The sequence below is a fragment of the Dendropsophus ebraccatus genome, chromosome 11 (assembly GCF_027789765.1).
Source record: "Dendropsophus ebraccatus isolate aDenEbr1 chromosome 11, aDenEbr1.pat, whole genome shotgun sequence".
Classification (NCBI taxonomy): domain Eukaryota; kingdom Metazoa; phylum Chordata; class Amphibia; order Anura; family Hylidae; genus Dendropsophus; species Dendropsophus ebraccatus.
Genome location: NC_091464.1, coordinates 63,356,394 through 63,383,479, shown reverse-complemented (window position 1 = coordinate 63,383,479; position 27,086 = coordinate 63,356,394). Strand labels below are relative to the sequence as shown.

Here is a 27,086-nt window from a genome sequence, read left to right as displayed (position 1 = left end):
CAAACATTTAACTCACCTAGAGCCAGATACCAGTCTCCACACGCCCCCCGTACCGTTTCCGGCGCAGGCAGTGTGATGTACACTACCTGCGCCGGAGATCGATGAACCTCTCCCGGGCAGCAGAGTGTCTCATCGGAGAGGCTCGGAGATGCTTGGCTCCCGGGAGAGCTTCGGGAACTTCTGGCGCCTCTCTCATTCTCCCGAAGCTCTCCCGGCAGCCGAGCGTCTCAGAGCCTCTCTGATGAGACACTCTGCTGCCCAGGAGAGGTTCAGAGATCTCAGTCTCTGGCGCAGGTAGTGTACGTCACACTGCCTGTGCCGGTAACTGTACGGGAGGTGCACGGAGGCAGGGAACGGGCCCTAGGTGAGTTAAATGTGTGTGTTCTTTTTAATAGTGATCGCCCCATACGGTGGGGATGGGGCCATTTTTTAACCCCCACGCTGTATGGGGTGACCATACCCGGCGTATAAGACGAACCCCGACTTTAACCCTTATTTTTTGGGTTAAAAAGTGGACTTATATGCCGGAAAATACGGCGTGTGTGTATGTTTATATATAGTGAAAGCTGGAATGCAGGGGGGGGGATGTTGTCTCCAAGGTGAAAACTGTCCCTGTCACTTAAAAACTTGACATTGTCTAGAGCAGGGATGAGGAACCTTGGCCCTTCAGCTGTTGCTAAAGCTTTGGCTGTCCAGGCATGATGGGAATTGTAGTTTTGCAGCAGCTGGGGGGGGGGGGGGGGGGGGTCGAAGGTTCCCCATTCCTGGTATAGAGCAAAACTACAATTCCCATCATGCTAAAGCCAAGACTTTGGCTCTCCATCCTTCATGGCGGATCCCTATCCTATATAAAAAAGTCAAAGGTCCTGATCATTCAGGGTCAAGGTGTTTAGATTGGATAGATAGAGCCAAGAGAAGCACTTCACTGCCCAATGTAATGATCGGTTAGAGTCCTTTAATGCTGCACAGAACTTTGCGAATCATAATTATCTAAGCAAAGGTTCACGGACTGAAAATGACTAGAGGTGGGCACAACGTGAGCATGCTCGTGTCCGATCGTTCAGCATTCAAATACCGGTGGCTAAAGTTGTTGGACGCAGAGCTAGAGAGTCCTAGAATAAATGGATTCAGCCTATGGCCTATTGCTGTTTCCACATTTTCCAGGACTCCCTAGGGCTGCATCCAACTTCTTCCACCACCGGTATTCAGATGCTGAGCTATCAGACTCGGGCATGCTCAAGTTGTGCTCTATCTATTATGGTAGTGCTGAATCAGATTTCACTAATAACATCTATAGATGAATGACATCGAAAAGATTATTTTAACCTTAATACTCCTTAAATTAAACGTTTTCGGAGCATTTGCACATTTTTGGTCCAAATATCAGGCCGCCCACTGACCATAGTAATGGGGGTTTCTGTTTACATTGAGCGCACTACTGCTTTATTCATAGTCTACAGTACTGAGGTGTGTACAGAGCTCAGCCTTCTGTGTTACGCTTAGAGTTTGAATGAAGCGGCAGGGTCGCTCGGGACCTCTGTTCTCATGATCAGTGGGGTTCCCAGAGGATGTTATATTACACAATTCAGTATGCTACCTATAGGCATGGCTGCAATAGCCAGCATGTTATGTGTGTATTATGCTGACTGGTTACTGTCCAGTGTGCTCTTTCTCCAGCAGATCTTGCCATCTTCTCCTAGTTTTGCAGCTCCACTCGCCACAAGCTGCAAGGCTGCAGGGAAGGCTCGGTGTTCGGCCTTCTTGACCCTTTCAGATAAGGTGTCCACTGTATCACCAAACTCAACAGGTACAGCTTCCTGATAGACGATGGCTCCGGCATCAACCTCTTCCTACAGAAAACACATGAGCAATAAAAAACATGATTTCCAAAGCTGTTCTTATACAGCAGAGATGGGGAAACTTTGGCCCTCCAGCTGTTGTAAAACTACAATTCTCATCAAGCTTGGACGGCCAAAGCTTTGGCTGTTCACGCATGATGGAAATTGTAGTTTTGCAAAATGGACAGATCAGGACAGTGGACTGAATCCAGGTAATGACAACCTTTACCAGAAACCTGTGCCAAGAAACACTACAAGAGTTACATTACCAAAGCAACTGTATTGGCAGATTCAAAGCAAGTATAGATTCAGGACAAAGCGCCTTCTTTTCAGGAAAATGTGGGGCCAATTAACCAATTTCCAATAAAAACTACCCAAAGTAAAATTTTCAATATACTTACAGCCACAAAATGCACAGTACAACCAGTGACTCTCACTCCAGCTTCCAACACCAGCTTATGTGCATGCGCCCCTTTAAATGATGGTAGAAGGGATGGATGGACATTGAGGATCTTTCCTGCCAAGAAAAGCAGAGGGGAGTCATTGATCTGGCAGCTAAGAGTAAGATGATAACTTTGATGAAATGGACTTATTATACCAAGATATTGAATTATGTTAGGCAACGGTTGCAAATACATATGTGCCCACTCACCATTCCACTTCCTGACAAAGGGACTGGATAAAATTCTCATAAAACCGGCCAGACAGACAAACTCTATGGAGAACTCCTCAAGGACCTTGTCGACAGTGTTATCAAACTCCTCCCGGCTGCTGTGCTGTCTGTGGTCAATCACCTGCAATGGGAAAGGGTAACATGACTGTCCAAGATAGTTGTACAACTGGTTCGCATTTGGACTTCGGGCCCTATTACTCGCAGGGATAATTGACCGAATTAGGCTGATTCAGCCAATTATTACTCCGTCTAATAGAGAGGACGATCAGACGTTTCTTTAGGTCAAGACCTAAAATCGTTGGGCACGTATCGCTATGTGTAATAGCGATGCACGGCCTACGATTGTAGTATAAAATAATAAAGTATTTACTTACCATACCACATTCCCGGATATCCTTGGGCCTTTCCTGGTTTCTGCAGCTCTGCCCTTTGTTCCCTTCTGGTCCAGTCTCTGCACCAACAGGCCGCTGTCAGTGCAGAGACCGGACCAGAAGGCAGAGCTGCAGAGACCAGGGAAGGCCCAAGGACCCCTGGGAACGTGGTATGTAAGTATGTACGTAAGTAACGTAAGTACTTTGTTATTTTACACTGAAGGCAAAGGCTGCAAAGATGTTGCTAACGATATATATAATATATATATATATATATATATATATATATATATATATATATATATATATATATATATATATATATATATATAGATATATAGATAGATAGATATATATATATATACACACACACACACAGAGTATGACCAGTTAGGTGCACATAAAGTATACATCGTGTCATGTGATGTGCCCACCAAATATGGTGGAATACATCCCCAGGGAGACTGTACTGTACTCAAATGCATTACTAAATCTGGAGAGCCAAAGGATGTCTCTACAACTGGGTTGTGGGGTGTAAAACCAGTATATGCCATCATTGTTAAGGTTGGGTGTTACAGCAGGAGTGTCACAGCTGCTTTCCTGCTGGTAGAATTGTGCAGGCAGTGTAAAGAACACAATAGACTCACCTTTGTTGGAATCCCAGCAGCTTCAGCCTTCTGCAGGCCTCCCACTCCAGCTTTGTTGGAGATTACCAGGGCAATGTAAGCAGCACTGCCCGGAGACTTGGTGCTCTTTATTAATGCATCAAGATTTGTACCTTAGAAAGGGAGAAGAATACATAGCAAAAATATTACACTAACTATGCTGCTGGTGGGGTCACTGTGTACATACATTACTAATCCTGTACAACACTCCAGAGCTTTTATCCATAGTTTTGCAAGCTGATACTGGAAAAAGTGTATCTGATGACAAGCTTGCTGGCTAACAGTTTAGCTATCTTTTATGCCTATAACAAAACATTATTTTCAAATTCAGATTAATTTACCTGTCCCAGATATGAGAACCCCGACTCTCACTTTCCCGTCTACAGCTGGGCGTTCGCCATCACAGACTGATGCAGACAAGTATTTTTTTGGTTGTGTTTCTTTCCTGTTCAGAGCAGCGGTCAGGTTCTTAATTTCCACACTTTCAGAGCCTGCAGGAAGGCAATGTGTTACTATGGAGGCAATTATCATTACTATATGGGGACACAGCAGGGGACATTATTACTATATGGGGGCACAGCAGGGGGCATTATTACTAAATGGGGACACAGCAGGGGACATTATTACTATATGGGACACAGCAGGAGACATTATTATTATATGGGGAAACAGCAGGAGGCATTATTACTATATGGGGGCACAGCAGGGGGCATTAATAGAATATAGTGCACAGCAGGGCAGGGGACATTACTACTATATACTATATGGGGGCACAGCAGGGGATCCTGCAACCAACATACCTACTCACTTTACTGCACATAACACCAAACAGTGAAATTACTACTGTATGGGAAAAGGAAGGTGACTGAGTGATGTTTTTTGTATTTTGTCGAACATTGGAAAGGGGTGCCCCGGGGTGGAAAAGATAGGGCAACACTGCTCTAAGCCATAATACACACACTGCTTCTTCCTAGCAACTGCCCCCTGGGCTGATGGTATATTTATAGTGACTATATTTTTTCCCTGTGTACTGGGAAGGGGGTTGGTGCACCATGTCATTCCTTGGTTTATGTATTGTGAGAGCATTTGTTCCTGGTTTACTGCTATTATTTGGTAACTGTATGACTGTATGTTAGAGGTACAGGGAGTTTAAGTTTTTGTGTCAGGCAACAAAAAAGCTAGAAGCAGCCCTGCCTGTGCCACCATTTCTAAATTATCACATTTCTGCGTGTTGGTTGGGGTTTTGGAGTCGTGTGACACTGCGTGTAGGGGGGTGTCCAAGTTAACTTCTTGCACCAGGGCCCATGAGCCATTAGCTGCCCCTGCCTACAGCCTTTTGGCTACTGTAAACCATATCTCTAAATGCTGCCAAAAGGGAATAGTTCTCCAGTCACAGAACCACTGTCATACATGCCATGCAGTGCTGGCATAACCAAACTCACTCCCCTATATGAGAAGGGAATGAAGTTCAGCTGGGAGTCATTACGTTTACCTGGAATGGGTGACATTACAGGTGCACTATCTGAAAGCAGCACAGTTACAGCTATACCAAATTTATAAAGCTTTTTTTTGTCATGGTCTTTTGCTTTTGTAAAATAAAAAAAATAAAAAAATGCTTTGCACCTCCATACACCTTTACTTTTCTGACTACGTTTGGGAAGTGTTCTGAAGCTTTTGTTCAGAGTATCGAAAGGCTTCTGTATTGCAGCATCCTTTTGTTTTCACACTCTATTGTCAGGGTGTAATATGATTAGAATCATGACAGCCATGGAGGCCCAAGGGCTCTATTACATAGAGCGATAATTGGCTCGATTTGGCCAAATAACGTTCCATGTAATAGAGACAACAATCTGCCAATGAAACGATCATCGGCTGATCGTTCCTTTAGGCCCGGACCTAAAATCATCGGGAACCGACCGTGCATCGCTACATGTATATGCATATGAAATTGCAAACACACACAAAAAAAAAAAAAAAGCAACAGCTCAACAGTTTTATAGCAGTTGCGGGATCACCGCTTCCTTCCGCCGATGGGTATACTCCTTTAAAAAAAATACAAGCCCTTACACAGCTAACTAACCCATCCTGACCTATTATACAAATTGAGTGTGCTCACTGTCACCCATTAGCATTAAAGATCACTCTCCACTCATTTAGGGTGCCTTCAACACGTACTGGATTCTCGCAAACTCGCAGCGTAAAATGCGCAGCAGATCCTGCTCTAATGAAAGCCTATGGGGTCACATACCCGCAGCAGAATATTCATTCCGCTGCAGATGTGACCCGGCCCCTTTAACCCCCGGCCGCCCGCAGCCCTGGCCCGAAGAATACATTACCTGCTTGGCGCCACGACTGTGTGAGGCTCCCGTCGGTCCTCATGAGCCAATCAGTGCTTCCAGTGCACTGATTGGCTGATGGGGAGCCAGGAGTTTCACACAGCCGCAGCGCTGAGCAGGTAATGTATGCTTCGGGCCGGGGCTGTGGGCGGCCGGGGGTTAAAGGGGCTGGGTCACATATTTGCAGCGGAATGAATATTCCGCTGCGGGTATGTGACCCCATAGGCTTTCATTAGAGCAGGATCTGCAGCGGATTTCCCCTATGTGCTGCTTAGTTTCATAACCCGTTACCCTTGGTAACAGCCCACCAAGCTCTTTCTTGTGTCGCACATGCTCAGGTCAATCACAGTCACATGATCTGCCTCATTAGTACTGGCAGTTGGTTTTCACTTCACTTGCAGGCAAGGGGGATTGTGGCAAAGTGTCTGCACTGTCGCCTGGCAACGTGTCAGGGCATGCTCATGACATCACATCAGAACACGACAAGCAGTGACATCAAGTAAGTGACATAATTGGTGATGTCATCCCAGGGCCCTAGAAAAGAAGGTGCAGAGCCCCAAACTCTGTTCTTAGTATACAGACAGTGTGATCGCTAGTGAGTCCCTACATGTGCGTTCTGCCAGTTTATTTCTAGTGTTTCTGATTTTCCTCAGTCCATGGATAGAGAGGAGAGGATTGACGGGTCTTGCCATTTTTGGCAACCTCCTGTGCTATGTGGGTCCAATTATGGTGGGCTGTCTCTCCACCAGACACCCGCTCATCTTGATTGAACCCTTCATCAACCCACTGAGCTGGGGCAATTCCATCAGCGACCCACTCAGCTGGGACAATGTCACTAGGGACCTGCAGACGCCAAATGCTACGAACAGAGAGCTGCCCAGGTGGAACTCTACCATCACCAACCTGCAGTGTCCCAATTTTACCACCAGAAATTTGTAGAGTCCCAGCTCCAGCATCAGCAACCTACAGGGTCCAAACACCATCAGCTGGAACGTGAACACCGGAGACCCGATCAGCCTGATGTCCATCAACAGCAATCTACACAGCATGGAAAGCGCCTTCTTTGCCCTGCTCAGCTGGATTACCGCTATCAGTGATGTTCTCAGTTGGGTGTCCACCACCAGCCGCCTGCTGAGCTGGATTTTCACTGACAGCCACCTGCTCATCTGGATCACTGCCACTCTTCAGCAGCTGAGTTGGATCACCACCACCACCAACGATGATATGTCCTGGATCTCCATCATCAGCGACTTGGATCATCTGGACCACCACCCTCACCAGCTCCCTGCACATCTGGACAACTGTTACCAGCTGGATCACCACCACCGGTGCTAAATTTGATGAGCAGAGTCAGTGAGAAGCTAGTCTGGATTGCCATAACTATCCAGCTTCTCACGTGGGTGACCAACCTCTGCAACAGGTGGGTCTGGCTCATAACTGCCAGTGAGACCTTAAGCTGGATAAACACGACCTGCAGGATGCTGATCAGCTGTGTAAACACCACCAGACTGATACTGCGATGCTTCACCAGCACTGAGGAGCTTCACCAGCACTGAGGAGCTTCACCAGCACTGAGGAGCTAAGTAAATGCATCGCCATCATCTCCCAGGAGCTGCTCCGTGGCTTCTCCGCCACCACCACACCACGCTCCGAGGGGCATCCCTATCGCCGACAGCGAATGATTTAAAAAGCTAAATAAAGTTTTTTTTTTGGCAACAAATGTGTACTTCTTGTTATAAGGAAATAGACATGGGGGAAATTTATTATACACCAGCATTTTATATGTTGGTTTGAAGCACAAATACATTGGAGTAAGGTGTCCCAAGGGTGCACATGTGTAAAAATGTGAGTGTGGGACACTATAAACACCATACACCACCTCTCTTAGGCTCAGTTCACTCGGAGTAAAACTGGTGGAATTCCGCCAGCCTCCCTGTCGTAATGGCAGTCTATGGACTGCCATTATGACACGGAGGCTGGCGAGATTCCGCCAGTTTTACTCTTTGTGAACGGAGCCTTAAACTGTACCTGTCAGCTCTGCCTGCCATAAGATGGCCGCTCCACAGTAACACCATTATTGTGTGCGGTGAGGTGGAATGTGGAGGGCACACAGGAGCTCCCCCTGCTGGTCACTCTCCTCCTCCAACTCATCTCTCTCCTACTGGCTGTATGAGTATACTCTGCCTCTTTTTTCTGCTGACCACCAGACAAAATCTCGGTAGATTTATCACACAGTGTCCTTGTTTCCAGATAGTAACCAATCACAGCTCAGCTTTCATTTCTCACATTGCTCTGGAAATATGAACGCTGAGCTGTAATTGGTTGCTTTGGGCAACAAAGAGCCTTTTACCATTAGAAAGCTTATGAGAACCTATCACCAGATTTTTACTTTACAGTAATGCAATGGCATCCCAATTTCTGCGTCGGAATTACGCTGATCCCGGCTCGGCAATCAATGTATTTGGTCTGCTGCAGACCATTATAATAGAGCACCGATCCATCAGATTATTATATACACAGCATTGATCTTAATGGGAGATCAGTGCTGTGTATATAGAAGTCCCCAGTGGGCTTCTAATTACCGTTAGGGAGTTTTTATTAATAAAAAATCCCCTCCCCGAATATAAGTTTAAATCACCCCCCTTTTCCAATTTTATAAATAAACAAACATACATATTTGATATTGCCGAGTGTGAAATTGCCCGAAATATTAAATTATCACGTTCCTGATCTTGCACGGTAAACGGCGTAAGTACAAAAAAATTCCAAGTGCTCATTTTTGGTCGCATCAAATTCAGAAAAATTGTGATGAAAAGCGATCAAAAAGTCGCATGTGCGCAATCAAGGTACCGATAGAAAGAACACATCATGGCACAAAAAAAAAAACACCTCACACAGCCCCATAGACCAAAGGATAAAAGCGCTATAAGCCTGGGAATGGAGCGATTTTAAAGAGTCACTGTCGTATTTTTTTTTTTTGCAGAAATCAATAGTCCAGGCGATTTTAAGAAACTTTGTAATTGGGTTTATTAGCCAAATCTGCCATTATCTGCATGTAAAAAGCCTTTTCCCAGGTCCCCCCCTCTTTCCTCTTTTTCATCCACTCTGAAAAATCTGAAAATTGTGACTTGTTGCAGGAGACGTCCCCAGTCTGTTCTAGGGAGAGGGGAGGGGGGAGGAGGAAGGAGGGAGTTAGCCGGCAGCAGAAAGCAGATAACAGAGGATTACAGGCACGGAGCTGGGTGACAGCTGTAATCCGAGCTCAGACAGGTCAGTGGTGATGGTCAGTAGAGATATCCCGTGAGGGATTTGTAGATTAACTCTTTGTTGTCCTGTTTTGGTCTTTTCTTTAGCTCTCTCCATAGGAGAACAATGAAGACAGGAGGGAGAGCTTCAAACTGCTTTTTAATGATAAAAATGCATTTTTCGGATAATAAACCCAATTACAAAGTTTCTTAAAATCGCCTGGACTATTGATTTCTGCAAAAAAAAAATTCACGACAGTGACACTTTAAGGAACATTTCGTTTGTTTGAAAGGTTTGGATTTTTTATAAGCTATGAAATAATATAAAAGTTATGCAAGTTACAAATCGTTGTGGGTCTGTAGGGGAAAAAATGCAAGTGCTATGGCCCTTTAAACCCGAGGAGGGAAAAAAAACGAAAACACAAAAAGGAAAATATGCCCAAGAGGGAAGAGGTTAATAATGACCCTGCAGCCTGGGCTTAACCTAGCCTTAACCCCTGCTTCGCTGGGCTGCAAGAAAAACTATAATGTACAGCCTTCTTTGTAAGCTGATGGTCAGATCTGATCCATTAGCAAGTACAGAAGTCCATAACTCAGGAATGGAGCGGCGGATCTAAGAAAGGGTGACACCCCGCAATCAGCGCAGTTGGCAATCTGTTGATTAATGGTCTACATTCTCATTTAACCCCTTGGTTGTCAGACCTATCTGTAAAGATGCTGCATACTGTAAGGAGCAGAACACCTGTCACAATGATGGGTGTTGTACTCCTGCCTTTTTTGTGAGTCTGTTTTTGTTTTTCAGATATCAGTATCCAAAGGATTGTTTTCTTTACTTTATATGTTTAGTAGTGGAAGCTGTCTGACCTCCCCCCCCCCCCATTACTACCCCAGCACCCAGGGGTACCGGGAGGAGCCAGGTACCAGTAGTCCCACAGCTTCAAAATTGGTGCACCTGGACTGGTTGGTAGCAGACTGGTATTCTTAGGCTGGGGAGAGCCCAAAAAAATGTCCCTTCCTACCCTTGTAGTGTACTACTAGGCTGCTGCCGTTTTATTTTTTTAACCTGGCTGTTTATAAAAATGGGAGGGAAACCTACGCTTTTTTTTTTAATTATTACTTTTTTAAGCGAGTAGGGTTTCTCTATTCTTACAACCAGCCAGGTTTTTTGAAAAAATAAGGTCATCGACGTAGTCCACTGAATACAAACATGTCTGAATTTCTGATCTATGTAATGGGCAGAGCAATTGGCTCGCCCCCATACATGAGCAGTGGTACAGTAAATGAGATGGAGGCAAAGGTACAGTAAATGAGGGGGAGGGAGTGGTACAGTACATGAGATGGAGGCAGTGGTAAAGTACATGAGGGAGACAGTAGTACAGTACATGAGGTGGAGGCAGTGGCATAATACATGAGGGGACACTGACAGTTCATTAGGACATGGTGGCTAGAGTACGCCAGAGTACGAAAAAGTGAATTGTTTCCTTGCCGCTCTGCCCTGGCTGCCTGGAAAAGCTAGATTCAGTCCTGGGAGAAGTTTGCCAGGACTGGATCTAGCTCTTCCAGGCACCCAGGGTGGAGCAGCGCGGAGCAGCATGGACTGAAGCAGTAGGCTGATAAGCAGATTGCAGAGCTAACAAAGCGATTTGCTTTGTTTGTACTGTAAATTTGCTCATCTCTACATATAATCCAACCTGTCATGCATTGGGTAACTTCTCCAATGAGCCATGCATCTTCTACAGCCTGGATTTCCTTCAAGACATCTTCTGCAAATGTCTTCTCTACGACAAGTACAGCTCCAATACCGCAGTTAAACGTGCGGCTCATCTCCTCCTCGGACAGGCCGCCCTCCTTCTGCAGCCAAGAGAATATTCCTGGGATCTTCCAGCAAAGGGCATCTAAGAAATAGGAATTGTGGATAAGTTTGACCACTTGCTGAGTCTTTCACAATAATTTATTATAAGTAGAGGTGATAACAATAGTTTCTTAGGTCTATGGTCTAAAGGTCCTCAGACAATCACTGTATCTAATTTCACATGTATACCAACTACATACACAGTCACATTATTATGAGCACTCCAATATCTGCAATGTGTAGGTCATGATGGAAGCCACGTGTGGTGAGCGGTTTGCTTACAGTAAAGCCGCTCACCACCTAAGTCAATCGGGGGGCTACCAGATGTGTGACTAACACAACAGATCAGTGACCATACTGCATATGGGGCTCTGGAGCAGAAGAGTGGCCACTTCATTCCTGAACACCGGCTGATGGGGGCAGTGTTATGGTCTGGGGAATGTTCTATGGGCCACTCATCCATGTGGTGGAGCTGTCAGCCAATCTGGATAGGAATCCATTAATCACGTACACCCATATATGCTGGGGCGGATGGGATACAGCAACACAATGTAACATGTCACACAGCTAGAAATCTCCAACTGGCTGGAAGAGTATGACCACGACCGGTCACCTAAATATCCAGACTTAATCCTAACTGAGCAACTGTGGGACCACCTTGATCTATGGATCCTCCCCTGTGTCCCTTCCAGCAGCTGTGAGATGCTCTGCAGTCAGCACGGCTCTGACTACCTGTGACATGTACCAGGACCTTATAGAATCATTCCCAACGCATCTAGCGGCTTTCTGTACAGCACATAAGCAGTTAATCTGGATATTAGCAGTTTGTCATAATAATGTGACAACTGTATTATTTCATAAGATGCTGCTGTCCTCTTCCCCCTCCCTTCTAAGGGCAAGTGTCTGGATCGGAGCTGATCCATTTAAGGACTGTGCATCTCAGAATTGTGGGATCGTTGTTCTGCACCAAATACACACACAGAAAATCTTACCTAAAGCGACACCCAGCGTTGTGGGCAGGACCCTGGGAATATTCTCCAGCAGACCACCCCCAGTGATGTGAGCGTAGGCCTTCACATGGCCTGACGTCAGGATAGGCAGGAGGGTCTTGCTGTAGATCTTGGTAGGGGTCAATAAAACTTCTCCTGTAATAAAAGCAAAACCACAGTAAGTAATTACAAGAAACCTGATCCCTTGTAGGATCACAAAGCAGAGGGACACACTAGACAGGTATTAAGACGACATGGGCTAGTAAGAGCCACTTGAAAAGTTCTCACCGATCGTCCCGCTCCCACATCCAGCCGGCGCAGGGGACGACAGCTCCAGAGAAGACTTTTCAAGAATCTTCCGGACCAAGCTGAAGCCATTGCTGTGAACTCCAGAGGAAGAGACGCCGATAACCAAGTCACCTGCTGAAATTCTCTCCAGATGTGGCAGCATGCAACCTCGCTCTACTGCACCTACAGCAAAACCGGCCAGGTCATAATCCCCGGGGGCGTACATTCCTGGCATCTCCGCTGTTTCACCGCCTGAGAATAAAGATAATATATAGTAGTGATAAAGAAGTGAAATCTTCTGAGCCATCAAGGATTTAGCCACAACATGGATTAACTGATCAGGCTGATATTATAAATCTACTGTAATACAAATAATAATAGTATACCAATCAGAGTCACATGGGCTAGCATAGGGACTATGGGCAATGTAGGAGTCCCCTTATAAACAGCGTCCTCCTTTATAATGGCAGTTTATAAGAGAAGTGTTATACCTAGAAGGGCACATCCAGCCATCTGACAGGCTTTGGCAATACCAGAGACCACTGATTCAGCCACCGACACATCCAAGGCTCCGCAGCCAAAGTAGTCCAAGAAAAACAGAGGCTCTGCTCCCTGTGCCAGGATGTCATTTACGCACATAGCCACCAGATCCTGACCAATGGTGTCATGCTTCTTACAAGTCTGAGCAATCTATGGATAGAATAGTGAAATCTGAAAACTGTACAGATCAACAAGTTACATATAATCCTGTTAGTGCATGCTGGGAGTTATTGTGCATCCTGAGATAATAGATGGCGACATGCTTCCTAGGGCCTAATCTCCGTGCTAGTGCTAAGAAACTTTACAAAAGTCATGTTCTTCTAAAGTTCCCAATTTACCTTCAGCTTTGTTCCAACACCATCAGTACCAGATACCAGTATGGGATCTATAAATCCTGCAGCTTTAAGGTCGAACAGGCCGGCGAAACCTCCAAGCTCTGCATTACATCCTAATAAGAGAATAGAATTAGTCACCTCAATGTAGAACACAACCCAGTCATACATATAGCACACATGCAAAACTTTCATGCCTATAGGTAACATATCTCTACCTGGTCTAGCTGTGGCTGACGCAAAAGGCTTGATTTTCCGCACGAGGCTATTTCCAGCCTCAATATCCACTCCACTGTCCTTGTAAGTCAGATGTCTGGAATACAAAGGGCAAATGTACAATATGGTGATGATAAGTATATGGCGGCATATATTGTACGCTGCATAATTATATAGAACTAAATTCTAAAACCATTTTGTTTATTTGGGACTAACATGGACGGACGATCATTATAATGGTGTTTGATTAAGGAGGTCTGAGCAGAAGGGGGAAGTGATGATCAATGCAACAAATTCATAAGTTTGCTGTAGATTCCTCTCCTCTACATATGATCATTGCCCAGTAACAGAAACAAGGAAGCAGCATGGTGGCATGGTGATGACAGACAATCAATGCACTACCATGATCGGGTATCAGGACTTTGTATGGTGCCTCCTGACCTAACAAACTGGACATCATCAATAGGCTGTAATTCATCAAGGTGCACATAAACGTCACCATATGACTGCCATCCCACATAGAAGCCTTATCTATGTATAAGAATTCCTTGAATAGTAGGCATGTGTGTCTGTGACATCGGTATTTTTCTCCCCTATATAACATGGCTGTATCCTGCCAGGAATCTATTGAAACTCCTCTTCCACCACTAAGTTTTGTTTTTTCTCTACATATTATGCAAGACTGTAAACTCCTTGGTTTCTAAAAGCCATAAACTTGTATTTCTTCACCAAATGAGGCATTGAATAAATGCAAATCAGGCATCTGGTATTATTTTCACATGTAGGATCAATAACTTCAAGAATAGTCCAGATATTGCCTCCAAAACCTAATATTGCAGGAAATTTATTTTCAAAATGGTAAATGGCAGGTGAATTGAATAGGGGAACTATCAGCACGTTAGACAAATCTAAGGGGCCTGTTCCAGGCCGAATCAGCCTGATTTGGACGTTTATTGCTCCGTGGAATAGAGAGAACGATCAGCCGATGATCGTGTTATTGGCTGACCATTCATTTAGGTTCAAACCTAAAATCATCGGTCGCCACCCGCGCATCGCTACGTGAAATAGGGGCGACGATTTCACAAACATCACACATTACCTGTCCAGGCTGCAGCATCAGCTTCAGAGCAGCCTGTCTGAACTGACAAAGCGCTTAGCCAATCACTGGCCGGTACCGCCGCGGTACCGCCGTTCTGTCAGGCCGCTCCGAAGCTGATGCTGCCACATGGGACCAGGAGAAGGAGAAGACCTGCCCCTGGACAGGTAATGTATAAAACAAGGGCTGCAAGGACATCGGTAACGATGTCCCTGCAGCCCTTGCTAACGATTGTTGGGTCATGGAATAGGCCCAATAAACGAGTGCCGATCTAGCATATTGGCGCTCATTTACATCGTTGATCAGGCCCTGCTCGGCCCGTGGAATAGATTCCTAACCTGCTGATATCTTCCAATGGCACACAGAGCGCTAAGGATGAAGGTATGCCTCTTAGCTTTATCCTTGGCGCTGTTCACACACTGTTGTTAATGTAGTCCTGTGTCCCTTCAGGCCATTTGGAGCACTGCCCCACCCCCAGAGCACTGATCAGCTCCCAGCTGGCCCGCCCCATCTAATGATATATGAGACATACCCTCATCCTCAGCGCCACATGTGCAATAGGGAACTATCAGCAGGTTATATTTGTCTAACCTGCTGACATTTCCTCTTTAAATTTTTATTAGGAATGGCTTTTTAAAGATTTTTTTTTTTTTTTTTTATTTACACTAGGCTAAATTTAGAATCAATATTTTTTTTGCTTTTACAGCTCAATAACATTTAATTGAGTAATGACAAGTGAATGTTCGTACTCGTCCAAACCTGAACTCTCGGCATTTGACTCCTGGTGGCTGGAAGTTGAATGCAACCCTAGGGCTGCCAGAAAAACACCCTATGGATGCATTAATTTTTTCTAGGACTCCCTATCAATCACTGATCGGCCAACACTTAGCGCCCACAGAACACAGTGAACGTAGTTTGTCTCAGTTTATTGTGTTGCGGTGGCGATGTGTAACTGCAGTTCAGCTCCGGACTTGGACAGCGGCTGAGCTGAAGTTACAGATCACCACTACACAGCGCACGGAGACAAACTGCTTCCGGCCCAGTTTATTGTGTAGTGCAGTGCAGAACAGCTAATTGGAGTAGGTGCCATGTATCTGCTTTCCTGTGAACAGGCCATCAGGATATTTGGGCCAGTAAACACCCTTATCTGAGCTGCATAATCATCTTTTCACCAGGCAGACTGTGTTAGAAGAGTTAACATAGCAAGCGCAGAGGCTACTAGAAGGCCTTCTGGTGCTACAGTAGAATTTGCATTGCTATGGTGGCAATCAGAGATCTGACAGCCAAGGCACCTGTCAGCCAATCAAATGTCCCGATTACCTAAAACAACCACACTGTCTAATTGGAGATACAACTAGAAAGATCACTAGTGTTACCCTTTAAGAGAATTAAAAGGCCGAACAGCCATAAATCAAGATCTGGACCAGGGCAGAATCTTAAAGTGTAAGGGTTCTATTACACGGAAGGATAATCGGCCCAATTCGGCCGATTATTGCTCCATGTATTAAATACAACGATCAGCCGATGACAACGATCATCGGCTGATCGTTGATATAGGTTTGAACCTATTTTCGTCGGGCGCCGACCGCGCATCGCTACTTGTAATAGCTGTGCGCGGCTGGCGACTGACTATATACATTACCTATCCACGTTCCAGGGCTGCTGCTGCGGTCTTCTTCTCCCCAGGTCCTGCGCGCTCTAGCTTCAGAGTGGCCTGTCAGCTGACAGGCCGCCCGGCCAATCACAGGCCGCGGTGGTCCCAGCCTGTGATTGGCTGAGCGGCCTGTTAGCTGACAGGCCACTCTGAAGCTAGAGCGCGTGGGACCCGTGGAGAAGACGACCGCAGCAGCAGCCCTGGAACGTGGATAGGTATTGTATATAGTTAAGCAAGGGCTGCAAGGACATCGGTAATGATGTCCCTGCAGCCCTTGTTTAACTATTATTGGGCCGTGTAATAGGTCCAGTAAACGAGTGACGATCTAGCAGATCGCTGCTCGTTTACAGGTATTATCGGGCCCCCATCGGCCCGTGTAATACCACCCTAACTGTAATCGTGACATTTCATATGTTTCCATTAGGTACTGTAGTGTTGTCCTATTCACTTCAATTAGCTAATCGGGGTGCCAGGGGTCAGACCACCTCTAATCTAATACTGAAAACCAATAGCGAGGATAAATCATTCATTCAAAACGCTGGAAAACTCCTTAAAAAGGGGTTTCCCAGACTGAAATGATTGATGGCCTCTCCTCACACAGTGCTGGAGTCAAGCTCCATTCACTGTATAGTGGTGGAACTGTGTTACTACAGCTAAGTTGACACTGAAGTGTATAGCAACATGCAGCTGTGCAGAGATTGCTTACAGGTTCAAAGTATGGAGCTAGAGGTGAGTGTAACTAAAGCATGCTCGAGTCGGATCGTTCAGCATTTGAATACCAGTGGCTGAAGAAGTTGGATGCAGCCCAAGGGAGTCCTGGGAGTTGTGCTCATCTCTACTAGTTACCCTGTACAGATAGTTCATAAATGCTACTCTATAAAGACAGATATTTCAATGATGAGGTCTAAAACTGCTGGAGCAGATGATTCAGAGGATAAACCTCGGAATACAATAATGCATTTCACCCGGATGGTAACTGTACTTCCCAGTTTTTCTGAAGAAAAAAAAAAACACTGTACTGGTAGCAGTGGTGTGAAGATAGTAAGTATGAATATTCACAGAAAGTAGATGGTAAGAATCGTAGTGTTTATTGTGTCCAAATGCAAATTACAGATCAAAACCTACACAAAAATGGTGGATAATAAGTCACCCAGATACAGTCCCTAGGGATCCTCCTGTACACACCTGTGTTGCTTCAGATAAGCAATAGCACGGAAACCAATGTCCTTTCTGTACACAGCTCCAGAAAAGTCTATGACAGAGACTCCCTTGTTGGCCTCTTCCAGAGCAGACAGTAAATCCTTCCTGACAGAAGTCACAGTGAGTACACGGCCCCCACTGGTGACCACCTTCCCATCCTTCAGTGCTGTACCAGCATGGAACACCTCGAGACCAAGATCCTTGGCCTTTGAAAGCCCTGGAATAAGAACAAGTGTTATTTATTCTGTATTGATCCTGAGGTATATACCATTTTATACTCCAGAGCTGCACTCACTATTCTGCTGGTGAGGTCACTGGTGTACATTTATTACATTACTTATCCTGTACTGATCCTGGGTTACATCCTGTATTATACTCCAGAGCTGAACTCACTATTCTGCTGGTGGGGGTCACTCAGTACATTACTTGTACTGACACAGCCAGAAGTCAGTAAGTAGCAGTATTTCAGACTGGATTAATAATCAGAAGAAATAAAGCTAATGATAACTGTTGTTACCTGTGATTTCCAAGCCTTTGCTGTAACTACCAGGATAGCCCCCACTGGCCATGACCACAGTGACAGCAGCATGATCTTCTAACCAGACCGGCATGGAACCCGCCAGACGACCATCAATAGTGGCCTGAATAACTTCGTACAGGTCGCTCTGAAGCAGCGGCAGAATTACCTTAAATAAAAGTTAAAAAGAAAATGAAATATCGGGGGTTATCGGATTTGCCCCAGCTCTGTCTGTATCAGGACCTGTCCAGAGCGAGGTTTTCTATAGGAATTTGCTACTGCTCTGGACAGTTCCTGACGTGGAGAGAGGTGGCAGCAGAGAGCTCTGTGTCACACTTAAGAGAATACACCACTTCCTGCAGGACATACCGCAGCTGATAAGTATTGGAAGATTGGAGATTTATAAATAGAAGGAATTTACTAATCTGTATAACTTTCTGACACCAGTTAAAGATTTTTTTTTCCTCCGAAGTACCCCTTTAAGCTATAACACAATGGCTGTCAATATTGTCTGCAAGCCTCACCTGACATTCCGGGTCTCCAAATCTGCAGTTAAACTCAAGCACCTTTGGGCCGTCCTTTGTCAGCATTAGTCCGGCGTATAGAACACCTAAAAACACACCACAGTATCAGTAACAATCAGCAGCAAGAGTAAAACAGCTTACATGATAAGTCACTATAAGTACTCACCCACATAGGGGGCGCCCTCTTCCCTGATCCCATTAACAGTTCTTTGCAGTACAGTATCCCGGATCTGACCGAGTAAATCCTTAGAGATCTGACGTGTCAAATAAGATGAAATAAAGGAAGTTATAAAATGTCTAAATACAGAAAATTCAGCCAATATGGCAGATGAGGACAACGCAGACTCTTAAAGAAACACTCTGAATTTCACAGACAGGCAAATGAGATGTTCATATAGAATTTCTATATAGAGATGGTGTACAACAACTCTGCAAGCAGGGTGGTCACCCCCGACAATGTTAAGCAATTTTACCATTGAAGACTTGGTGGGAGCAGCTTTACCTTGAAGTGTCACAGCCATAGAGACAGGTCAAGTGTTTCACACCCTTGCTCAAATGAGGCAGGAGAAGAAGTGCACACCAAGTGCTTCTCTCATCCCTGCATAAGACTTACTATACAGTCCATCGTATAAAACATACATTGAGCCAGGAAGAGAAGCACTTAGCCGAATGCTTCTCCTAGCAGTCTGTGGCATTATGAACACCCAGATCCTGACTGATCCAAGCTTTTGATGCATCTCTGTGCACAATTTGCATACACAGTAGTTGTATCTGCCTACACTAGAAAAACTCCATTCTGATCAATTCTGAGTTGCAAAATTTTGCAACAGCTGTAAAGCAACAGGATTGACACAGATGCCCCCTACACCCCGACTGTAAAAAAAACATTCACCAAATTCTTAGTCGTCCTATAGAAAGAGGAGTGTATGTGACACTTGGCCCTGCTTTAGGCTTTACCTGAGGGGCAGGACAGTAAGCTCCCATTCCGCCTGTGTTGGGGCCTTGGTCTCCATCCATTAGTCTCTTATGGTCCTGGGCCGGGGGCATTGGGGCAACGGTGAGTCCATCCGTGAAGCACAAGCACTGCAGGAGATACAAAACCAACAAGATCATGGAGGATGCAGGGGGAGCAGTGCAGTGACCTGCTATTATAGCAGATACAAGATATAAAGCTTTTCCCAGGAGAATAGGCTACAGAATGAATAGTACAGATTGTTGAATCTGCAACTATATATAGAGTAAAGCACCTATCCTGATGGGTGCCAGATGATCGGACACAAAAATGTACAAGTGTAAGAGGGCATCAACACATTCTGTGCATGATCCGCACAGACTGGAATTTAGAACTCCTAGCATCATTATTCATTATCTTCCCGCCACTCGCGTTATTCAAAATCTTTGCGCTACTGTACGGACACAGCTGGATTCTGGGAGTTCTGTAACACATCGTCCCTATTCATGGACCAGGCACAGAGTGTGAGAATGTCCCCTTAGGGTCTAAATGTGCAAAATAAGCCTGGTACTATGCTATAGGATATTCTACATTGATGGGTGTCACAGTGTAATACGTACAGACACTTCCTCTCCTTCCAGCAGCTCCTCAACCACAACCGTATCTCCAGCTTCTCCAAATGCCTTATCCTGGAATAAAGGGGAAAAAAACTGAAATTATTGGGGAGATGGTGAGCGTCCAATAAAGTTATAATTAGAGATAATTTGTCCAAACCTGAATTCTCTGCATTTGATTACTGGTGGCTGAAAACTCTACAGCCTAGGGCTATAGGTTGAATCCATGTTTTCCAGCCTAAGGGGCCTATTCCACGGAGCGATAATCGTCCCGATTCGGCCGATTATCGCTCAGTGGAATAGAGACAACGATCAGCTGAGCGGTCTGTCAGCTCAGACAGGCCACACCGAAGCTGCTGCGCTCGGGATCGGGAGGAAGAAGGAGCACAGAAGACCTGCAACATGTGTAGGTAATGTATGGTGTTTAAACAAGGGCTGCAAGGACATTGGTAACAATGTCCCTGCAGCCCTCACTAAACGATTATCGGGCCGTGGAATAGGCCCAGTAAACGAGCGCTGATCTAGCAGATTATTGATTATTGATCGGGCCCCCATCGGCCTGTGAAATAGGACCCTAAACAGATTGAATGTGAAAGCGGTCACATGCACTCAGCCACTCATCCATGTCTATAGGACTAAATGAGATAGCTGGGCATTGACTGTAATAAATGTATGATCACATGCACCCCCTGATCCAGATCTCTGTTCTAGTGATTGATAGGGGTCCCAGTGCTAATACACAGTAAAGACATGGGCATCAGGGACATCACTGACGATATACATACAGCCCTTGCTGCCCGATAGTCGGCCTGTGTAATTGCTCAGTAGTCCCGATCAACAAGTCTAATCCAGCAAATGGGCAACTGTTTACAGTTTATGACCGGGCTGAGTAATAGGACCCTTATAGTGAGAGTTCATGTTGGTCACATGGCAGACAACTGGGAAAAAACTTAGCTCACGCTTTTTCTGGCTCCTTCCAGTGATCACAGCCAGATTCCTAACACCCAGACCCCAACGGATCAACCCCTTTCACATCCCTAATAGGAGCAGTCTACAAAATTCAGCTCCCTAAAGCAGAAATGAGGGGGCAGAGCGCCACCCCTTTGTTCTATTGATCGACGGGGTTCTCAGTAGCCGCCAGACGCTATGACATGTCAGAAGTTTTTAAAAATGATGGCTACAGTTTAAATGCACAGTAAGTCTTCAACAAAGATTTTACATGACAGGTCCGATGTATGGAACTAAATCTGAAAAAGAGGACAATAACAAACCTGCATGATCTCATTCACCGCTTTACAGGCCTCCTCCTTGCTGCCGGCTACGACCACTCCCTTCCCAGCAGCCAAGCCGCTCGCTTTCACTACCAGGGCAGGGAACTCAGCACTAAGGAGGCAAACAGGGGAAATACATTGTGAGATCACTACTGACCAATGCCTGGAAACACAATCATCTCACAACTGAGCTACCTATTTATGAAGTGGCACGCTTCCTTAGGGTCGGTAAAGGATTTGTACTTGGCAGTAGGGATTCCATGTCGGATCATAAAATCCTTAGAAAAACTCTTGCTGGCCTCCAGCTGTGCGGCCTTAGCAGTGGGCCCAAAACATCTCACCCCGGCCACCGTCAAATCATCAATAAGACCTGGAAGAAGAGGAGCACGCTCATGAAAAACATTTGTAAGGAAAAGGAATAGAATAGCGAAACTTTGGACACCATTCTAACGTCTGATTTCCTAAGATCTCCATCTCCTTATGATGTATAGAAGAAGAATAGACCGCGCCATTACCTGCAGCCAGAGGGGCTTCTGGGCCCACCACCACCAGGGATATGTTGTTGCTTTTGCAATATGTGATAAGCTGGTTGTGATCATTGGAAGAGACATCTGCAAGAGAAGAGATGATTATTTCACTACTTTTTCTTTATTATTTTATAGTCTTTTCTTTTACCTTTTATCCATGTAAGTACACATGGTGGTTTTGTGACAGTTAATAAAAAAAAAAATAAAAAAAAAATAAATATTATATATATATATATATATATATATATATATATATATATATATATATATACATACACACACACATATATATTTTGTCCCCCACACACTCGCTAACCCTTAAGGGGTCAATCCGATCCCTGAGGTGCTATCACAGGGTTGGTTTACACTAAAAGTCCTTGAAGAATGAAGGAAACTAAGTATATTGTGTCTAAGGATGAACAAACAAGAACAACAAAAGATAAAGCTTTGCCAGCTTACAGGATGTATCCAGAGAGATATCATCCCTAGGACATAAGGAAGAATCCGGCCTACAAGCAAAACTATTCAGATTTTCAAGGCGTCTAACTATAGAAAAGACTGAATATTTACTGTCTGCAGTAAATACTTCTACTAATAATAATAGTTTTTATTTAAATAGCGCCAACAGATTCCGTAGCAATGGTAAAGGGGTGACAAGATCTGACCGCATTGTTTATTTTTTATTGTTCCAATGCATCTAAATTGAACACTGTATATAGAGCTCCTAAGCAGTGCTGTGTGTCTCCAGGGTAACAGACCACAAACAAACCCAGTGTAGTCTGATCCTAAAGCAATGCTGCTTTCTTCTGTCTAGCCCTACTTGTTATTAACATACATCTGGCATGCTCTGAAAAAGTAAGTGACAGATGGAAGTATGACTACAGATTAAATAGATTTCTTTGTAGTCTGTTGCCATGGAGACATATAGGTCTATATTATTATATTACTTTAACACATGACTAACACATTCATGCTTGATATTACCTGTATAGGTATTATGACATGGGTCTCCAACCTGTGCCCCTCCAGTGTTGCAAAACTACAATTCCCATCATGCCTTGACAGCCAAATGGCTTCCTATGTGGGGAAATAAAAACTCCAAGGACCTTTGAAATATTGTAATGTTTCTCATGGACGGATGTTCTGCAGCAGCCACATGATGACTGGCTATCCTCCACAAATTTAGACTTATTTTGCATGACGGATTGCAGGAAGTTATAACTATCAGATGATGATGCATGTGATCGGCACACAAGGAGGTAATCTAATAGAGCATAGGAAGTCTGACTGTCATGGGTCAGTATAGGGCAGTGTATCAGCTGGATGGGTCTGTATTAACTATAATAAGTCCCTGAGTGGCCCTGGCCTTGAAGATGAATTAAGCACCTCCAGAGCACAGAATAACACTAGGAGATATTCTCACATGACACCAAGCTTACCAGTGTTTGAGATCTTCCCGTTGTTGGCTGTGCCTGCATTTCCCGGGGCCACCAGAACTTGCCTGACGTGGGCAGACTGTGCCAGCTTCCAGGCTAAAGCATGTTCTCTGGCTCCACTACCGATCACAAGAACCGTCTCTGCCATCTCTGTCTATAGTATAAAACAATATGCAGGTAGTTAATGCAGAGGAACAGAATGATCCAGGAGATGGGTTCACGGCTGAAGTAAATTTACTTCATAACGTAAAAGTGAGTATTGAGGGCATGATGTGGAAATGTGTATTAATATGGGCAGATAAGAAATGGATTACGAGCATAACTCGTTCCGGGTACGTGCTTGTAATCCAAATCCACTCTTAAACCAAAGCAAATTTTCCCATAAGAAGTCATAGAAATACAAACAATTGGTTCCACACCCCAAAAATAATTTGTTATTCTGAATAGCATGTAAAACAGATGAAACAAACATTTAGAAACAGCAGAATATGTGATATTATAAGTTACTGTACAGTAATGGAGAGGATGGGAAACACAAGGGCGGATGGACTGCAGAGAGCATGAAGAAATGAGCAGGGCAGATGCGAGCACAGTATAGCAGCACTCTCTGTCAGGGGAGAGAGGGGTTACAGCTATGGAGAGATTACCTCCCCAGTCCTGTCCCCTGATGCAAGCCCCAGCTTGAAGTGGATCTGCTATGATTTGGAAGGTGAGGGAGACTTCTTGGGTCAGACAGAGTACAGGGCTGTAGACCCCGCTATGCAGACCATGGCCCTCCCCTACTCACCCTCCCACCCAGTACAGGGAGCTCTTAAACCAAAGCAATGCTCTTAAACAAAGTCACAATTTTGAAAAACGCTCTTAATCCAAGTTACTCTTAAACCGAGGTACCACTAAAATGCATGAAGTATTCCAATCCTGCCAAAGGGTCCCATGGCCCAACACATACTATATAAGAGTGACAATATTCATTCATACAAGTGTTTATACACAGCCCTTCACCCCCAAGACTGGTCAGAAACCTGCAATTTTGCCTGACATATGATGCGGCAGTCACACGCTGTAATATTCTGGTTTTTGCAGGATTTTTTGCAAATGTTTATTGTCACAAACAATCCCCAAGAAAGTCCATTGCAAAATAGAGACTGTACAAAACCCAATCTATTCACTGTAAAACTGCAACATAATGTGAACTGTGACATAAGCCTTATGCAGCAGAAGCGCAACCATAAGAAGAGCCAGAGAGCAATCAGAGGTCAGTTATATAAGCACAGATTATACATCACATAGAGATGTAGCCTTACCTACAGCTCTGTATGCAGCAGCCTGGTATATACAGCAGCCCACGTGTATGATCTCTATGTGACTGCACCGGCAGCTTACACACTGGATATAACGCTACAGCTCCTCTACCACACTGCCCCCTAGTGGCCAAATGTATATAGCAGTCTCTACCACTGGACTTCTCCGTCGTGATCCACTATAGACGTGCCGGCAATCCGCCGCTGCTCCCCGGGTCTGAGCTGTCAGTGCAATGCCCTATATCCGTGCATTATACTAAGTCCAGCAGCGCTATACTCACCGGAAAGTGTTAGAGCAGGGACGACCCACGTGTTCTGCACAAGCGCCTCTGGGAAGCAGCACAAACTACAGCGCGCTGCACGGAGATGTGAGTGTCCAGCGCCACCTGCTGGTCGGAAGACTTCATTGACCAGATAAAAAGTTTTGAAAAGTTGGACAAATGTTGTCTAGTTCTTTACAAGGGGGGAATCTTTGCTGTCCTCCATATACTTTAATGGTATACCTGGTTATGAAGAAAGGTTCACACGGGGGTTTGGGCTGCCCTAAAAACATGAATACATGTTTTCTACTCCAGATCCTTTAGATATTTAATGGATTTATCATATGCAAGTCTTTTAAACATGCCTATAGGGACTATAGATTTCATATAGATTAGTGCCAGGGACTAGATTAGATGTTAATAGTTTTTATTTTATGGCATGTGGGACATAGTAAAACTGTGCATCGGGGGATTGAATACATCCATGACTTAGATGACGGATCTGTATAACTTATTTACTCTATAGCTACATAGAATCATAGTGGAGTATATCTTGTAAGGGCCATTTAAGCCTGAAATGTATTAATGTCCTCTGTCTTAAAGGTGTACAAGAAACACTATTCAGCAACCGTCAATTAAGACAAAACTCAAAAAGCTTTGTTCAGCTTCCATTAGGGTGCGTGCACACTGCGGAATTACAGAGTATAACCCACGGCCGATTCCGTCACTCGTACCCGCACGCGGCGGCGCGCATCTCCGCCTGTGCCATAGACACTATTCCATGCACGGGCGGATTCCGCCGAAAGAATTAACATGTCACTTCTTTCGGCGGAATGCGGAATCCGCCCATGCATAGAATAGTGTCTATGGCACAGGCTGAGATGCACGCCACGGAACTCCATAGTGTGCACACACCCTTGAAGGGTAACTCTGGTGAAAATCTCTTTCTTTCAAATTAAAGGGAATGTACCATCAGGACCGGGCCAATGGACTGGAGGCGGGCCGATCCACCCCCAGTGGGAAAAACCCCCCAACCCTCTATGACACAGCTCCATTAGAATTAGTAGATAAAATTTGTCTTACCTGTAATTTTCCGTTCCTAGAGTCCGAAGGCAGCACAGATGGTCTATATGTGTGCTGCCTGAGAACGAAGAGGAAAGAGCCACATCATAGAGGGGCTGGGGTTTCATCCCACTGGGGGTGGGTCAGCCCACCTCCAATGCTTCAGCCTGGGCCTGATGGTACATTCCTTTTAACTGGTTTGAGAAATGTATATAGATTTGTAATGTCTTGTATGTCCTGCAGGAAGCTGTGGTTTTTTTTTTTCTCAGTCTGACAGTGCTCTCTGCTGCCACCTCTGTCCATGTCCGGAAAGGTCAAGGGCAGTAGTAAATCCCCATAGAAAACATCTTCTGCTCTGGACAGCAGTAAGCACCATGTCAGATTGAGAAGAATACACCAATTCCTGCAGGACATACAGCAGCTTATAAGTAATGGAAGACCATTTAAAAAAAAAAGAAGTAAATTACAAATCTAACTCTCTAATATAACTTTCTGAAACCAGTTGATTTGAAAGAAAAATATTTCCACCAGAGTTCCCCTTTAATGGAAACTGAACAAAGCTTTTTGAGTCTTGTCTTCTCAATTGACGACTGCTGAATAGTATTTCTTGTCACAGCCTTTAGGACAAGGGGTACAAATCCAAGAGCATATCATGTATCTTTCCTTTTGGATTATAACTACTTTTGTTCTTTAAGGCAAAATCTAATTATACTATTAAACCAACGTGTTTCCTTTCAGACCGCATCCTCAGCAGACCTCAGTGATGAAGCTGTACATTTACATACATGAAGAGTTTATGCACACCACAAAAACAAACACTTATGGAACTGCCATCATGTCTCAGCCCTTTTGCCCAAACTGCAGCTTTACTTACTAAAGTGCTCACTACCTCGCCTTTTATCATCTTCCTTAAAGGAGAAGTCCAGCGAAAATTCTTATTAAAAGTATTGTATTGCCCCCCAAAAGTTATTTAAATCCCCAATATACACTTATTACGGGAAATGCTTATAAAGTGCTTTTTTCCCTGCACTTACTACTGCATCAAGGCTTCACTTCCTGGATAACATGGGGATGTCACGACCCGACTCCCAGAGCTGTGCGGGCTGTGGTTGCTGGAGAGGATGATGGCAGGGGGACACTGAAGGACACAGGGCACTGGAGGGACACTGAGCATCCCTCTGCCATCATCCTCTCCAGCAGCCACAGCCCGCACAGCTCTGGGAGTCGGGTCGTGACATCACCATCTTATCCAGGAAGTGAAGCCTTGATGCAGTAGTAAGTGCAGGGGGGGACACTTTATAAGCATTTCTTGTACTAAGTGTATATT

At 44.9% G+C, this 27,086-nt stretch overlaps 1 protein-coding gene across 3 annotated transcripts; it reads right to left on the bottom strand.

The window, feature by feature from the left end:
* Positions 1-299: 299 nt before the first annotated feature.
* GART (phosphoribosylglycinamide formyltransferase, phosphoribosylglycinamide synthetase, phosphoribosylaminoimidazole synthetase) lies at positions 300-24,789 on the bottom strand. Of its 3 annotated transcripts, none has more exons than XM_069946307.1 (22): positions 24,719-24,789; positions 23,140-23,290; positions 21,689-21,784; positions 21,369-21,543; positions 21,174-21,285; positions 19,909-19,977; positions 19,294-19,419; positions 18,503-18,590; positions 18,337-18,422; positions 17,813-17,981; positions 17,281-17,512; positions 13,348-13,442; positions 13,136-13,245; positions 12,749-12,947; positions 12,258-12,509; positions 11,973-12,125; positions 10,820-11,023; positions 3,889-4,038; positions 3,530-3,660; positions 2,491-2,632; positions 2,240-2,355; positions 300-1,850 (listed from the first exon to the last, which is right to left on the bottom strand). In XM_069946307.1, the coding sequence occupies exons 2-22, from the start codon at positions 23,282-23,284 to the stop codon at positions 1,638-1,640; spliced, it is 3,063 nt and encodes a 1,020-aa protein (XP_069802408.1). In that variant the 5' UTR covers positions 23,285-23,290; positions 24,719-24,789; the 3' UTR covers positions 300-1,637. The 3 variants fall into 3 exon arrangements, with proteins under 3 accessions (XP_069802408.1, XP_069802407.1, XP_069802409.1); XM_069946306.1 differs by lacking the exon at positions 24,719-24,789 and adding an exon at positions 24,441-24,580; XM_069946308.1 differs by lacking the exon at positions 24,719-24,789 and adding an exon at positions 24,445-24,580.
* Positions 24,790-27,086: the final 2,297 nt, after the last annotated feature.

What these genes read in the sequence shown, in the direction of transcription:
- GART (XM_069946307.1), bottom strand. Translation starts at nt 23,284, where the DNA reads ATGGCAGAGACGGTTCTTGTGATCGGTAGTGGAGCCAGAGAACATGCT. An exon ending in AGAGGGCGCCCCCTATGTGG is followed by an intron (nt 18,423 to 18,502) that starts GTGAGTACTTAT and finishes GTGTGTTTTTAG; the next exon opens with GTGTTCTATACGCCGGACTA. An exon ending in GTACTGTGCATTTTGTGGCT is followed by an intron (nt 1,851 to 2,239) that starts GTAAGTATATTG and finishes TGTTTTCTGTAG; the next exon opens with GAAGAGGTTGATGCCGGAGC.